This window comes from Pipra filicauda, unplaced genomic scaffold (genome assembly GCF_003945595.2).
Source record: "Pipra filicauda isolate LSUMZ 115617 unplaced genomic scaffold, ASM394559v2 scaffold132_size2486313_pilon, whole genome shotgun sequence".
NCBI classification, from domain to species: Eukaryota; Metazoa; Chordata; class Aves; order Passeriformes; family Pipridae; genus Pipra; species Pipra filicauda.
The window spans coordinates 729,590-746,562 of NW_024103796.1; the positions used below are offsets into that span (position 1 = coordinate 729,590).

The 16,973-nt window shown below is 35.5% G+C and overlaps 1 protein-coding gene across 4 annotated transcripts in view; it reads right to left on the minus strand.

The window, feature by feature from the left end:
* CFAP54 (cilia and flagella associated protein 54) overlaps positions 1 to 16,973 on the minus strand; it is a 108,178-nt gene that overhangs the window by 88,245 nt on the left and 2,960 nt on the right. For all 4 annotated transcript variants that reach the window (XM_027732276.2, XM_039378218.1, XM_027732275.2 and 1 more), the window contains exons 2-12: positions 14,492 to 14,597; positions 10,168 to 10,314; positions 7,985 to 8,156; positions 6,060 to 6,118; positions 4,562 to 4,705; positions 4,138 to 4,251; positions 3,940 to 4,038; positions 3,178 to 3,406; positions 2,047 to 2,121; positions 634 to 746; positions 354 to 522 (exon numbers count right to left, since the gene is read on the minus strand). In XM_027732276.2, the coding sequence (XP_027588077.2) occupies positions 354 to 522; positions 634 to 746; positions 2,047 to 2,121; positions 3,178 to 3,406; positions 3,940 to 4,038; positions 4,138 to 4,251; positions 4,562 to 4,705; positions 6,060 to 6,118; positions 7,985 to 8,156; positions 10,168 to 10,314; positions 14,492 to 14,597 (1,427 nt within the window). The remainder of the gene's footprint in view (positions 1 to 353; positions 523 to 633; positions 747 to 2,046; positions 2,122 to 3,177; positions 3,407 to 3,939; positions 4,039 to 4,137; positions 4,252 to 4,561; positions 4,706 to 6,059; positions 6,119 to 7,984; positions 8,157 to 10,167; positions 10,315 to 14,491; positions 14,598 to 16,973) is intronic.

Sequence of the window (16,973 nt, forward strand, 5' to 3'; positions counted from 1 at the left end):
CTGCAGTTACTCTAACAAGTTTTTCTTGCTTCTATGGAAAGAAATTTTGCATAAATCAAATATAAGAACAGGAAAAAAACCCTTTTTTTATGAAAACATCCATTTGTTTTATATCTTTGCTTATAACTTGATGCATGTTTAACATCCATCATGTATTTCACACTGGAGGGGTCTTGTATAGTCATATTTTGACAAGTGAAAACTGGACAAAATTTGATAGGTGGCAGTTTCTCAATTGCTATTTTTTGTCACAGAATACTGCATGCACCATATTACATAGTTTTTAAATAATTAACAAAATCTCTTGCTGCAGAAATATTTTAAATTCAAACACAACTATGAGTAACACTCACCTCTAAATGTTTGTGTCTTTTCAGAACCTTGGGGTGTGCTAGCTTCTTTGCTATTATCTTCACTAACAGAAGAAACACGTTCAAATTTTCTTGGAAATAGTAAAGGTTGCATCAATGTAAGAAGCTTGAGCTCCATTTCAGCTTTCTTCCATGTCGGGTCATCTTGAGCCTAATTGAGAGGAAAAAAACCACAGAAATTAGTCTTTAAGATATGTACTTTGAATACTTACCGTCATAAAAAAAGACTAAATAAAGAATGTCTAAAAAACATCCAGATTACCTGAAGAAAATTAACAACAAGTTGAATAGCAGAATCAAACACTTCCCATTCTTCATAGCTGAAAGCTAATTTTATGAATTTCACAGCAGCATCTCCAGACACCCCCTTTTCTCCTGCAGTGATGACAAAAATATTTTCTCTCTTTTATATATATATATATTCAGAAGTTTATTTAAAGTTTAATTTAATTTAATTTAATAATTTGGGTATTGATAAATACAAAGATAAAATTCCATGTGTTTTGAACAATCAGCATATTCTTGAAGGATGCTTTCATAGCTCTACAAGAAATGACAGCTTTATTATTTCATGATAATGTCTATGCTTACATGCTGCTTTAATGATGTATCTGCAATCAGAATCATAAAGGTTTGAAGAGACCTCCAAGACCATCAAGTCCAACTTTTAACCAAATAACACCATGCCCGCTTAACCATATCACAATGTCCTGTTACATTCCAAAGAGGCTGTACTATTATTGGTATTAACATAACTGTGTACAGAATACCAAGGATCTAGGCCTTTCTGTTGCAGGAAGAGTTTAAGTCTGGGATCACCCCATAATGACCCTTATTGCCAGAAATTTAGATTAAAATTTACACAGAAACACATAAAATTTCTTTCAAGATAGTTAAACATTTCTCATTACTGCATCAGAAAATGTTCATGTATACATAGGGAGCCTATTTTCTCACTCTTCAAGTTTATCCAAACCCCAGCAAGGCAGAAAAGGGACTTCATGGTCCTTGGAACTCCAAGCAAATATCTCAGCTAATATATTTATTCAGCAGTGTTCTGCAGTCCTAGCAATATACCACAGTCACTATCATATCCCCTGGGCACATGGTCACTCAGCTAAAGATGTTAGCAGTATTAACTCAGTAATGTCACTTAGCTGTGATTTCCAAAGCAGCACAATGATTGGTCCAAGGATCTCAACAATCTTTGTGTTACTGCATCCCACTTCTCTTCAGTAAGAAGGTACCAGGAAATCATTGCAGAATTTGGCCTTTCAACTATTGTTGAGGGGCATTAACCTACCTAGAGGAACTTAAATGCTGAACAGTATGTGATTACGATGTCCATGTATTACTCTATGTTATTTAAATAATTCTTGTGTTAAGAAAACTGTAATGATATATGTACATAATCCCTTCTGAATATCTTAATATTACATGTGTAAACAAACATATCTCATAGAATCACAGAATATCCTGAGTTGGAAGGGAAGGGAAGGGAACCACAGGGATCATCAAAGTCCAGCTCCTGGCCCTGCACAGAACCACTCCAATGGTGGACACCATTTTGCAGTCCCTTTATGCATACAACTACTACTAACATGAAAATTAATTCTGCCTACTGAACATTTGCATCACTGGGTACAAAATATTTTGAAATTCAAAGCTAGCTTACCTGTTACTATCAACTGCAGAAGGGTTGATGATGGATTAATGTTACCAAAATGATTGGTGCCACTGCTTGCTCCACCTTCAATAGAGACAACTCATTAAATCAATTTATAATGTCTTTGATTTGTTACATTCTAATTAGCCAGTAAACATATAAAGAAAATATCATTCTGAAGGGTATTTAGTCTCTATAAATTCTTGATAAAATGACAAAATATTTCTATACCTATGGCTATACGCAGCCCAGAGCCCAGCAAGAAAGGTGTGGTAGGAACCATCTAGTCCAGTGTTTTTCTCAAGTTTTTAAATCTTTGAGTTATTTTTTTGGGGGGGAAACAAACAAACAAACAACACCAAACAAAACCAAAAAAATCAAACACCATGGTATTTGACCTCGCCTGGCTTCTAGACCCCCCACCCAGCTGTTCTCTCACTCCCGCACCACAACAGGATGGGGGAAAAAATAAGATGGAATGCTCATGGGTTGAGATAAAATACAGTTTAATGAGAAAACAAAGGTATGACTGCAAGTGAAGTGAAAAAAGGGATTTATTCACTATTTCCCATAGATGGGCAGATATTCAGTCACCTTCTGTAAAGCAGGGGTTCAGGATGTGTAGCAGTTGCTTGGGAAGTGCCCCCATCCTCTCCCTTAGCCACAGGTGTTACTGCTGAACACGATGTTTTATGGAACTGACACTTGGTGAGTACAGGTCAGCTGTGCCAGCTATGTCCTCTGCCAGCCTCCTGCCTACCCCCAACCTGCTGGCCTCAGGGCACAGGAGGGTTGGATAGACAGCCTTGATGCTGTGCAACCACTGCTCAGCAATAGTAAAAACACTGGTGTATTAAGAACACTGCTTTAGCCATAAATGCAAGGTGCAGCACTGTAAATGCTGCTACAAAGAAAGTGAACCCCAGTTTACTTAGAAAATATATGCATAAACTACTGAAGATTTTTACTGATATAACAGACCACAGAATCAACTCCGATTTTTATCTCACATATCATGAAGATAAGAAAGATTACCTGTGTTTACAGGTGCTATTGTTATAAATGAAATCTATGCCTTCAGGCAAGTTATTTTTTTTAATAGAAAAAAAATAAAATAAAACAGAGGTCCAGGCTTCTCACCAACACCCTTTTGCTTCTTTAAGCTGTTTCTTGAGAGGATTTCTAGGCCTGCAAAAAACAGCTCTGAAATGACATCACGAATTTCAATTTCATCGGGAACAGGTGGATGAGGGTGCAAGACATTCCTGCTACTATCAGAGAGTGCTTCCAGGATGGCAAGGAACTGAGCTGCGGCACCATCAAACATTTCCACCAGCAGCCGTTCAGTAATAGTGCGAGGCCATGGCAACTAAGTAAGAAAAGATAATTTAAGCCTTGTGACATCTAAACTGACTTACACTAGAACAAAATTTCTTTCAAAACAGTTCTCCATCAGAAAGTAAGTACACGTTTCAAACAGAAAATAACATACTGTAAAATATATTGTTGTTATTAATTTCATGCTTCAAAGGCACGGCAAAGCCTTATGCTAAAAGGATACAGTACTTAAGAAGGGTAATAATTTCATAGCAACGAGATGCCCCACTGCATGGCATTTTACTTCAAAAATAATACAATAGAAATTATGAGGGAGAGTATTAAGGCCATGTAGTTTAAAGCTAAGCAGATCTCTCCTCATAATTTTCTGAAGTTGTAATTACTACATCTTCCCCTCTTGAGTTTGTTCTGAGTTTTATTAATAAATTCTGCTAACTATGAAACTGAAAAAGTAAAACTTTCTGCTTGTGTATAGCACCATGTGTATTTAGAAGAATTATATCACATATTCATCACATGCAAACAGCAAATAAAGAGAAGGATTATACAAAATGTTAGACTTACATGCAGTGCTTCTTCTGGGCTAACTCTTGAGTCACGTTGAGAGCTTTTCGACTTTCTTCTGGATTCATATACTGCTCTCTTGAAAATCATTACTGACATCTGACACAAAGAAAAAAGTAAGTAAATAACTATGTTATGTGTTCTGTTCATAGAGACTGTAACTACTCTACCTGTTTATAATAAATTGTAGGATGATACCTTTAGAGTGGCCTCTTTAAAAATCTTTTTCCTCTCTGACTTTTCTGGGGAAGAACTGATATTTTCTAATTGCTTCAGTTCATCAATTTTAATCAGACCACGGCGAGCAAATACCTGTCCAAAGAATTAAAAACCAAAAATTGATACTCTGTGTTCATATTCTGAATGTTGGTATTTAATTTTAGAGCTGGTCACTGCTTAATGCTAGAAGTCTGTGACTGTGAGCGTATTACAAAGTACTGTTGCATTTAACTTTGAGTTGATATACTCATTTACATGTGGAAACACATCTCCACTTTGCAGTTAAAATTTGGAATATTGGTAGAACTCTAAATGCATACAATATGATAATAAGCAGGGATATTGAAATAAATATTTCTCATTTGATTGCATCTGAAATGCTACATAAGGTAAATTGGGATACCTCTCCATGAATGCTGGCTTGACAATCAAAATAACACTGAGAAACTGCAGTATATAAGGTGGCTCTCCATGTCAAATAATGTACAGATAAGAGTGGAATGGATGATTCCATACATATACTGGCCCACAGTAAGTACTCCAGAACCTGTGTTGAAGAAATCCAGTTTCAAAATGAATGCATTTTAACCTACATAAATATACTTCCTACTACTAAAGGACAGATACAAAGACTTATCCTCACCTGGTAGGACAAATTAAGGGGAGGGGGGCAGGGGGGAATCACAGAAATTGTATTAATTTTTAACATTTTTATTGACTTCAAGCATACCTCCTGCATAGCGTTGCTTTTTTCCATCTGAAACTGTGGTCAAGCATTATATTTTAGCCTCCAAACTACCTTAACCACTCCAGTTCACGATAGCCTTGCTACCAGACAGAGGTTCTGCCCTTTTCTCTCCTCTGGTCTTCCCTTGACAGTTGTTCCTCTCCCTTCTGGCAGCTCTAGTGATCAGTTTTCAACAAGATCAGCAAGCTTATTTGGGATGCAATGGAGTCTGTCTTCTTTGGTGACAGCCTGGGCCTAGATTAATTTATAACCATGGAACTAGACTTTTGGCTCTTAACTGGCGGAGAAACATGGTCTCAGTCTCATTTTAAGATCAACAGTCTTATTTTAAGAATTAGTCCTACTAAATTGATTGAACGATATCTTCTCTTTATTATTTTCTTTGGGTCAGCTGTTCCCTGAGGTATATAAAATGTGCACAACCATAGTCCTAAATTAAGTCAATATACAGATTTTCTTTTAGTCTAAATTTAAAGAATCTGAAATATCTGCAATCAACTCATTTGTTTCCTGTATAGTAGGAACCTGAATATGTTAAAGGAGGTGCTTAATCACTTCTCATTTCAATAAAAGATGTTCAAAGAGAAAAAAATCTTTCCTGCTCAGTGAGAGATTAATATAACCAACATATAAGGAAATATACTGTGTTAAGGCTGAATCATATTCTGTTCAAGATTTAGGTGAAAAGAGTAAAGCTAAGACAAACAAAAATTACATTCAGTCAAAAAGAAAAAGGCAGGAGGGAAAGGCCAGGCAGTTTTTATCAACTATTTTCAACTAAAAAACCCAGCCACCAGGTGTCAGTACATTTCCGCATTTTAGGAAACAAAAGACCAGTTCTTGGGGCACGGCATAGCTGTCCAAAACAAAGCACCTAGAATCCTCTCAAACAGCTTAACACATGCCATCTAAGTGTTCAGCAAGACATTACTCCGGGTTCCATTCAACAGCTGAGGAAGGAGCAGACTCCTGAAGGCAGGAGGGCTTAGAAATCGGCCACTTTGCAATCTAGACATTTTATTTCCTTGTGATCAAGTAGTACTCTTGGCAATGATGATGAAATAGAGACATCAGGGCACAGTGTTATGCAAATACAGGTGCATTTTCCAAACTTCTGTAAATTTTTCAAGGCTTTTAATTTATTTTGCCATACCTTAGCAGACTGACCTATCGTCATCAAATGTCTGCATATGGTGTAAATATAAACAGTACCTGCAAAAATAAATTAAAATAAATTAAAAAAACTGATAAATTCTATCATCCTACATGAAATTTTGTTATGGTAACCAACTGAAACCTTTTCTTATTGTCCAGGTTGTTATTTCCAGAGAAAAAGAAACTATTGATTTTTCTATAAAAACTTTTCAATTAGAGAAGATGAAGCCATTAAATTCTCTGGTGATATTAGCTTCACAAATACCTACATAATGAAGTAGTACAATAAAAGAATGAAATGTTAAAAATGTATTGTATCAAATTTTTATTAAGTAACTGGCAGAGAGAAAAATCTTTTCATCCCCAAATGCCAGAGTCTTTAAAACAAAATACTACCTCTCCTCACATGACCTTACCTTACATGATTCTTTTAGTCTGTCATGGCAGTGGCCTGGCAGACAACACCACTATTACATGATATTAAGTATGATAAGTGACATGAAGAAAATTGATAGCAAGTTGAGTTTTCAAGAGCATCAAAGTGACTTACAAATAAAAACCTGTCAAAAATTTTCTTAACTTAAGCTATGTCATAAAATTGCTTTTCAAAAATCAGTCTGAGAAGTATAAAAGACACTGCAGTTCTGGGGGGGAAAAAAGCCTATTCTTCTGTCTGTATGAATGTTCAGAAAGGGACACCTGTGGCAGCAGGAGGCATCACAGTGTCAACTGTCATAGCTAGAAGGGTGTTATTATGCCAATAAGCTGGAATGGAGCAAGCACTATGAAGATTTCTTTTTGTCAGTCAAATGCGTAATGAGGCACAAAATCTATTGTTTGAAATTGCAGAAAAATGCTCAGGAACTCGGGAAAATCTGAGTTCCTGCCTAATTCTAATTAGAGTAGATTATTGGCTAGGATAGGTACATAGGCCTGTCTTGCACACAGGTAGTGGGATGTAAAAATGGCAAGTGAATATACTTTAATTCTTCTCCCATAGAAACTGACAATAAAACACACACCTCAAAAGTAGGGATGGCAAAGGCAGTCCCAGCAAAACAGGATAAGAATTTTGACAAATTATAGCTCAGAGAAAGTAAATTTTTTAAAATGAAATTAAATCATATTATCTCCTCAATTTATATTGCAACAATTGACCATAGTCAGTTCATAACACATTCATAACAGCATTTCGACTCTGGACTAAATAACACTGCACTTCAAAGCAAAAATATACTGTTGTTGTTCCTGAAATGAAAATCTTGATACATCATTCTCTTTCTATCTAGTCTGCAGAAGTTCCATTCTTTCTTCACCTTTTTCCTAATTCAAGCATTTACAAGTAGCACATTAAAGGTTTATATAGAGATTAAAATTCTTAAATTTCATATGGTATTTTTAAAATAGTTTTATTACTAACTGTAGCCTTCAAGGTACTTTAGAAAATACAAATATGTAACGGCAGGCAATCACTTTCACTCTTAGACCTATAATCCACTTTAAAAAAACCAAAACAAACCCAAAACCAAAACAAACTCATAAACACAAACATTTATTGATAAAAAAAATCTTGAGGGTGTTTTTGTTAATCAGGATTCACTCAAAAAATGCCCTTACTGTGCTGTTAGATTTCTTTTTATTAGTACACTGTAAACAGTTATGATAAAAAAGCTGTTGCTTTTACAACAGTTCACCTGAAAAGGCACACTATGTAGAAACTTCAGTCTTAAAGTCCCTTCTTTTAGAAAAACAAACAAACAAAACACAAAAATAACTCCCACAACAACACCAAAAAAAAAACCCCTAATGTGAGTGAAGACTAACTAGAAGGCTAACTAGAGATTTATTCATGACCATTAGGTTGACCTTAAAGAACATGGACAAAAGTTTCCCTCCACAGCTTTGCTTAGCAAAGGAATGTACCGTTGTAGATAAGCCAACACAAATTCTCCCGAGGTAGAGCCACTTGCATAGTGAGTCGTAATGAGGTCAAGACATCTAAACAAGTCTGCAGGGATTCTTGATTCTGGAGATTTCTGTCTCTGCTGCAAACCATCTGATAAATGCAAACACTTCTTGCTTGCAAAGCATGGAACTAAAACAAACAGAAACATATAAAATTAATTAAAATACAAGCATATGTCAGTTCACATCAAAGTACAACAAAATGGTGAGTTGGAAAAGATCAAGCATATCAGAAAAAAAATCAGCGTGACATTGAAATGAGCATTAGAATACAGAGAAAGTGCTAAAGCTTTAGGGTTGCTGTACCATTAGCCTGAATCAGTTTCCACTGTGTCACAGGATGAAAATGCACATAGTGCACTAGGGCTGCTGAAAGGAATGTAGGGAAAATGAGGTATTAAACTGCTATTCAAACAATCTGGCTTTAACTCTTGGCTTCTCTGTAGATGTATCCATAAACTAAGGCAAGTCTTAACTTTTCTGGACTTCTCCATCTGTGTCACCAATATCTTATTTCTCACTCTCATCTGTTATTTTTCTCTTCTACAAATGGATTGGTCCCTCTCTTCCTTGTAACACCTAACCTAACACAATCACAGTATTGTCTGGAATACAGCATCATCTGAACAACACAATATGTGAGAAAATGAGCTAAGCGAGACACGGCCAGTCAGTACCCATCAACCTCTCAGAAGATTACTAACCTAATAATATTTTTTTTTTGCAGTTAATTAACTGAAGCCGAAAGTTTTGAGCCCTGAAACTTCATTTCAATGATTTTCTTAGTGTTATAGTAAAAACCAAAAGCTAGCTGCAGAAACCTCGCAAAAAAAATTACATCTAAAGCCTTTAGATGTAATCATTTGACACATTATCATCTTCAATTTCCAATTTTAGGGATCATTGTCAAATTAGATTCCATATCTGAAAATTTATGGATATCTCAGTCTCTAAACTTATAGAACAGGCATTTAGTATAGACTCATGATAACATTTGGCACTAGTGTTGGTTCAAGGTCTAGGTAGACATACAGGAAACAGAAGAAAGCATCTCCGGAACTTCAAATGTGTTTACAAAACATTTTTTAAAAATGGATTAACATAGTCTTTCATCATAGTCTTTCTAGGAAGCTGAACCGAAAAACAAAAAAACTATACAGAGTATCTCTTCTATCATGACATCTGCTCCTAGCTTTTAAGCAAACTGTCTGCTTTTTTCTCTTCTCTAAACACCTATTTGCATTCTGACTAGAGGAATATGAATTTGATTACCTCAATACACAGGAGATGCTTACTGTTTCTGTTCATTGCTCTTGATCACAGAGTAACTTGCATTAGTTAATTTGAAATATCCACTATGTATGAAGATAGACCTTCTCAGCAAAAAACTGCTTATGGTAAAATCTAACACGTTTTTAGCATTTCCCCTATATCTACTGAAACACTTTCTTCCATGGATAATAGAAGATATACTGCAAGTCCCTACCTCAACAAGCAATTAACAAAAAAGGGGTTCCAACACACTCTTGAGGTCACTCAGCTTCCCAGAGCTTAAAGCAGTTACAGAACTATCCAGCATTCTGCATTTTTTGTTCATAGCAAGCAAATAAGCTACATGGAGCAATGCAATGCTGCTTTGCTTACTATCATGAGCTTTTTTACCTGTAGCATTTTTGTGCATTAATGGTACAAACTACAGGACAGTCTTGCACTCTGCCTAGTTCTGAGATCATACAGTACAGAAATGTCTACAGTTGCAGTACATTTATCAAATTTTGCCCATATCCTAATTCTGACAGTGGATAATAGCAACTATTTCAGAGCAAAAACTGCTGTAAAGAGTTACAGAATAACCAGTTCAGAGAAAACTGCCTTTTTTAACATTAAGTTGATAGTGGTTGGCTTATGCCACAAAAGCATTAAGTATTTATAACCTTTTAAAAATATACCCCAACTCCAGACGTTCATATCATGCACATGACCATTAAATCTCAATATAATTTATAGCAACAAATTAATAAAGATTAGTTAATGTTAATATATAATTAATATAAAACACATTAGGGGAGGATAAAATAAGCTACTTACTTTGAATATGTTAATGTCTTTGACCAAAAAAATGAAAAAAAACCACAACCTACCGTAAGTGCAGCATTTTTATCTCTGAAACCATATGGAAAAAAGGTGGATTTAAATTGATGCACATCATCCATGATATCATCAAGGTTTACAGAAACAAATTGCTGAAGGTATCTTTCATAGCAGTGGAGAAGTGCCAACTTATATTCCTGAAAAATGAATAATATGTTCTTTTTATAGTTTGTATATTATGTTTCTATTTCTATAAAACGTATTATTTTTTATTATCCCTATGTAAAAAAGTATCAATGTGAAAGAGCAACTGAGAGTAAAACACTACAGTTTTACGTAAATATCCAACAATGTACTGTGAACACTCAGCACATGAAAGGCTGAAATACTTAAAAGAATGGCTTGCAAGTTTTTGTGAGATTCTGTTTATTTTATTCATAAATATGAGCTATCACAGAACAACTGTAAAGTAGGATCCCAGGATAATGTAATAAACTCAAAGGGTTCCTGGAATGTTCTGCAGCTTTGCAACAATAATGACAATGACACTACAATTCTGAGAAAAGTATTCAATAATGTAGAACTTTATAAACCATACAGACATCTTCACTTCTCTCCTTCTTGTTTCTCTGTTGTCAAAGCCCTTTTTTTTCTATAAAAGCAGAGAGGAAGATTAAGATACACTAAAAAGAATGAAACAAGTGACAACTGGAACTTACATACAGCCAAGAAATCAGCCACTGGGTCTTTAAGAACTGTTAACAAACAGATATTGAGCTCTATATCTCATTCAAAATAGAGCTCCCCAGCTACATGTTGAACCACTAACATCATGCTGAGACTATGGTTCAGATCTGACTCAGATGTGGAAGTGCCATTTACCGAGTCACCACCACCTCTTCCGCAGTGAAGATTATATAGAGGTTTCTCTACCGATTTCACTAATTCTAGCACACACACTAAATAAATGCTCAAATAAAAAGTAACTAATTCCTATTTGTAAAAATGATCCTTTCATGTTTAATCACAAAAAGTTCTTCTGTATTTCCTTGTACTCACTTTTTTTTCCAATATAAATTCCTACCACCATAGTAACACTTACCTTGAATTTTTAATCATCTGAGGAGTCTAACTCACGTGGCCCTATTATCCTCTTTGCTGTGTGACAGCAGCAGCCATAAACAGAGACTTTGACTTTCCATGGGCATTTAGAGGCAGTCAGTCACTTGCGTGACTTAACACATAGATTCAGGCTGTGATAACACTTAGAATCCAAAGCCGTGGATCAGAGTACCATTAAGGTAGTTACTGATACATAACGTAAAGGTAATTTCTCTCCTAAACAGTTTAAAATATGGGTGTATGACCAGAGATAACAGGCAGATACAGGCAGAGAGGGAGGCAGGGAAAAAAACGAGTCAGTACTGATCAGCATGATGACTAATGGACTAAGTAATTTCCAGATACATGACTCCATGAATGTAGGTGTGTCCTAAAAAATACATAGCAGATGTATAATAGGAAGTAATCTAAAGTGAGAAGGCATTAAAAAAATAGCAGCAGAACAGACAGCTAAGTTGGTGATTAGCCACTGACTGCTCATATGCAATAATTATTATTTAAAGACTACGCATCATTAATTATTATATAATGTAAAAGCAGACTAAAAAATAATCAACTAGTTTTCAACTAGGAGTCAAGAGAGGTACTTATGAGATGGGCTTTACCCTACCTATCACAGAACTTGGTGTTACGTCACATTCATCTTTCCTGTAATACATTTAAAATTTGCAATATCCATCTCATGTTGTTTCTATCATTTTTGCCCCCCGGAAAAAAAACAGATAGAACGAAAACTAGGTTTTAATTCTAAAATTAAGTCCAAGAAATGCACCTAAAAATGGGAGTTCCAAAAAAAAGCTCATCTCAAAGTTTTAGGCTGGCCAGCAAAACAACTTTTTCAACAACATTGATAACTTTACTTCTACTGTAGAAAAACACATTACACTAGAGGATTGAAGTTGCGTGCAGAAGTCTTTACCCAGAACCCTAGATTATTTTTAGGCAGCAAGCAGAAATCATTAGTGAGAACTCTAGATTACTTTTAGGCAATATAGGGCCAAGTCATCAAGCATCTTGAATATCAAGGACCAAATATTTGAGTAGTGCTATGGGAAGCCAATGTAAAGTATAGAAAGCAGGGTTTGATGTGTTTGAAATAACCCTACTGTGCACATTGGAAGAGCAGCAGTTCCCAAGTACTAAAAGCTTCATGTAAAGTTTCAAGCAATTCCTAGGGCCCAGAAGCTAAGAAAACTTCAGGAAAATATGAAGAAAACACAAACGGACTTGCCTAGGCAATAAGGGGACTATTAACAACTGCTGTTATTCAAGCTTCCTTAAGCATTTCTATATTTCTGTATTTCTATTTCTCTAAACCTACACCATGACCTTCAATTAGAATGGTTCCACAAATGCAATGAATGATATATAAGACTTCATAACATCTCCATGATATGCATACCTTTCCTGTGGTCTGTGGAAAAGCTCACCTAGTAGCCATACGTATATACTTTCCACAAATAGCACAGATAGCATTTATCATTGCTGTTTTCCACAATCAAAGCACATAATAGTGAAAGAACAGCTTTCCTAGATATGTTCCTCAAAAAGATGGCCCCTCAAACTCTCTTGATACATTTCCAATTATTCCCTCTTCTTTTCTGGGGCAAAAAAAGGAATCTAAAGTGACATATGTTGCAGAGAATGAAAAAGAGTGAATTCAGGTGACAATTGGCATTTAACTGCTTTTTGAACACAGAAGTCAAGTTCCTAAAAATTATTTCAATTTAAACACAATGTCAGCTATCTGTTTTTCTTTCCAGGGTGGGGTGGGGGGGAGGGGAGAATTAAAATTTAATATTCTTGTTGTGAAAAAAATATGAACTTTGTTTAACATAATTTTTTATTCTCATTATGTTAAAAAATAAGTAGAAGTTACAGAAACCATTCCAAAAGCCTGGAAGAATTCCACTAATAAATTATAGACTTCCACAAACTTTTATCCTATAAATATAATTTTCCTAGGAAAATCAACTATTTAGAAGACTATTATCAAAAATCTGCATCTGAAATAGGTCTGGAAGACTGAAGGACAAAGTCAAAATACATACTTCACTGTCCCATAATACAGACAAACTAAAAAGCCAGAGCTTTAAGCCAGCGAAGTATATTGACCAAATAAATATCTTCTACTATGTTCATGGAAAAAAAGTTTAAAAATCCACTGATGGATTATTACAAACACAAAATCACAGTAAACAGACAGCATCTGTTTAGGAGCTGTTCCTTACTCTAAATGATACTAATTCTCTACACCTTTAATTGTATTCTCTCAAGCAGCTTTTCAAGTACTGAACCTTTATAATAAATTAACCTATAATTCTGTAATTCTTCAGTATTTTCACTTCATAACTGTATCTCTCATGACCACACACCCTTCTTCAAACCTAAAAGAAATCTTGCAACTAGCTTTCCAACTATACATCTCTGAGCTGCTTCTGAGTGTTGTTTACTAACTACCCTTGAATGCCCCAGATTTTATGAGATGATCTTCTGACACAAATACCACTGAGGCAGTAAGTGGTTTGGTCTTGATGGATTTTTTTTTTCCCAGAAAACACAAAGGACAAATAGTTTATAAGAATATGTTTGCCTTACTGAGTCAGTTTAACAGTTACAAGCCTGGTATTGCATCTCCAACAGTAGCTGGTAACAGATGACTAAGTAAGAGTATAAAAATACAGTTATCACATAGTGAAACATCTGCCAAATACTCTCAATCTTCAACAATCTAGCTCCTTGTTTCAGTTGTGATCTAAATGTTTTGATGAGATCAGAAGTGCACACATAATTCAAGATGCAGGAGCATCACCAGTACATATAGCTGTTCTCTGGTTCTTGTTCTCTGTTCCTCTCCTGTCTTTCTGTTCACATTTCGTTAACTGAGCACTGAGTTGAGTCAGTGGAACTGCTCTATCATTGCCAATTTGTACTTAAACAGCATCTAAAAGTGCAGTCAGATATTACACTCTACTGTGCTGAAACATCAAACAGATATTAAAGAAAAATTTTGGAGTGTTTAAAAAGGCAATGGCTGCATAGAAAACATAGATATAGAAAACATACCAAAAATCAGGGCAATTTTACAAAAATAAGCAAGAGACACAAATCACCAACTCTCACTGGAATTATTTTGTAGAAGTTTTAGCTACTTTCTAAATAGCTGCCAGTAAAATATGATTAAAAATTAAAGTAGCACAGAAACACAATGAAACAAACACTGTGAACCTTTTTCAATTTCATATGACTTACTTTGATCTTGGCAAGGGAATCACCAACTTGCACGAGTCTTTCATTGTAATACCACTCTGGTAGTTTTGACTTATAGTTGATCCAAATGTTAAACAAAGCATTTGCTCTAAAAAAGATACAGGAGAAAAGATTTCAGATTAAACTGGCAGCAGATCTGTCATAAGAAGTAAACAAATCAGGAAAACTTGAAATGGTGAAAACTCCTTTCTTCCAAATCTGTTTGAACTTCTACATATTTCAAAACAAGTGATCATTAAAGCTGGATTTAACAAGCAGACAAGGACATTTCTGGGTTTCATTTCTGTCACCAGTTTCTATCACACATTTTAAATAGGATGAATTTTCTCCTATGTAAATTCTTATTAAAATGTCTTAGTATTAATCCCCTTGCATTGTTCAAACATGGTCACAAGTGGAAAATCTGTCCCACCTTTCAGCTAGTATTTGAGAGGTTCTGTTTGAAGAAACAATTTTATATTTTAAACTCAATGAATTACAGTTCACAGCAATTATTGGACTGGAAACTACAGATATTACGAGCAGGAAAAAAGATCCCAAAATAACAATGTATGTCAGATAGCTGCAACCTTAGGAACTAGTAGCCATGGAATAAACTGAGCTATAGAGTGTATATAGATATATATATATATACAATCTACAGAGTATATAGAACTAAGGTATTTTGAGCTCATGGTATTTCGAGCTACACCATGAATCATGAAAGAAGAAATGCTCAGGAATTTTAAACTGTAAGGGGTAGGATTCAGAGAGAACCAAATGACACACTTGTTAAAATAAACAGGATTTTAAGGCAATAGTTGTGATGCTCTTCTGTTGCCTCTATCTTATTCTAGCCACAGCTGCCATCAAGGATGTCTTTGGGTAACAAAGTACTCATTTTGCTGAACCAGCAAGCCTCCCCTCAATGGTAACTAACTCTAAGCACTTAGCCTCCGCTGCAGAGGCACTGACTACATCATGCCAGTACCACAGTCCCTACTTGACTGTGGTTCGATGGCCCAGTGCCCTCATGTGTACAACTTCCCCACACTACACTTTTTTAAGAAAGCTACAGTCAAACAGGAAAACAATAACCGGTCAGACAGACTGACAATAAGCACTAGGACTTTTTCAGAAAAGAACCATTACCAAATCATTAACGGTATTGACAGTGTTCACAATGCCAGGCATCTCTTACATTTACTCTCAACAAATCACTTGTACAGAAACCTCAGCAAAGACTGCCTAGTGAAACCACAACTGCTAAATTATTCATATATAGCAATTTATGAGGGAAAAAAAGCCCTGAAGAAACAGAAATTAACATTTGAAGAAATTAACATTTGAAAATACCCATCTAGCTAAATTGTCATGTCTAAAGCATATGCTTATAGCTGTGAGGTGGCTGGAACTTTTCAATCTCTTAAAACAGGTAAGGTAGACTAGAATGCAAGACGCTTTCTTAAACTGTTTTCTGACACTTAGGAGCTTGGAATCCATTCTCACAGCTCTTCATTTCAGCTTGTAAGAACACTTCCAATAAAAAAAAGCACAATAAGTAACATCTTTTCCACACAGAAAGCTGCAAACCACCTTCACATTTCAAGGTGAAACAGATGGCTTCATAAGAAACTTGTCAAAATGATCTTTACAACAAAGAATTGCAACAATCACAATCTTTTTATTCCCCTAAAAGTATCATGTCAGCACAATTCTCAGTTCTTGAAAGTAAGCAGCAGAGAAATAAGTAGGACATTCTAGAGGTGTATCGTAAAGGAAAAATGCAGTAACAGCACAAACTGGGCCAAAAGCAATAATCGGAATAAAATGTTCTAAGGCATTTTTAAGGTGAATTATTTTGAAGGAAACCATAGCCCAGTTTAATGAAGGGCATCTTCCAAATGGGACTGAGTCCCTCCTGGTCCACCCATAACAATTAACAGGCTGGATGGTTACTGACTTCTCATACTGAGAGAAGTATTCCACACTAGTTAGTATCTGCAAAGAGGCTCCAAAGCAAAGGAATCTGTCAGGTATCTGAGCAGAGTTCCCTTGAACTACCAAAGGAAAAGAGAGATTTGATGGATATTATGGGGGTGGAGAGGAGGGTGGGAAGAAGGGGGGAAAAGGATAGTAAGAATTACTGTGGATAAAGCTCTGGAAAGGTGAGACTGATACATTTCTTTAAGACTCATCAGCTGGAAAGTCTCCAGTGAAGGTCATCGTCATTTTTTGTTTCAAATGCTCATATTAACATATGAGATTCTTAGATGTAATAAACGAGCAACAAATCTGTAAGAAACTACTTTGGCAAAGTAGTGACAAATCTGACCAGACTTTTCAACTTCAATGGGAAGATTAGGGGAAACTGATTCACTACAAGTGAGTTTATGACACAATGTTTCTTTGACACAGACAAAGGAGGGGAGTGAGACACTTCCCAAACAGCTCATTAGCCTTTCCTTTAAACAGGCTGTAGGAC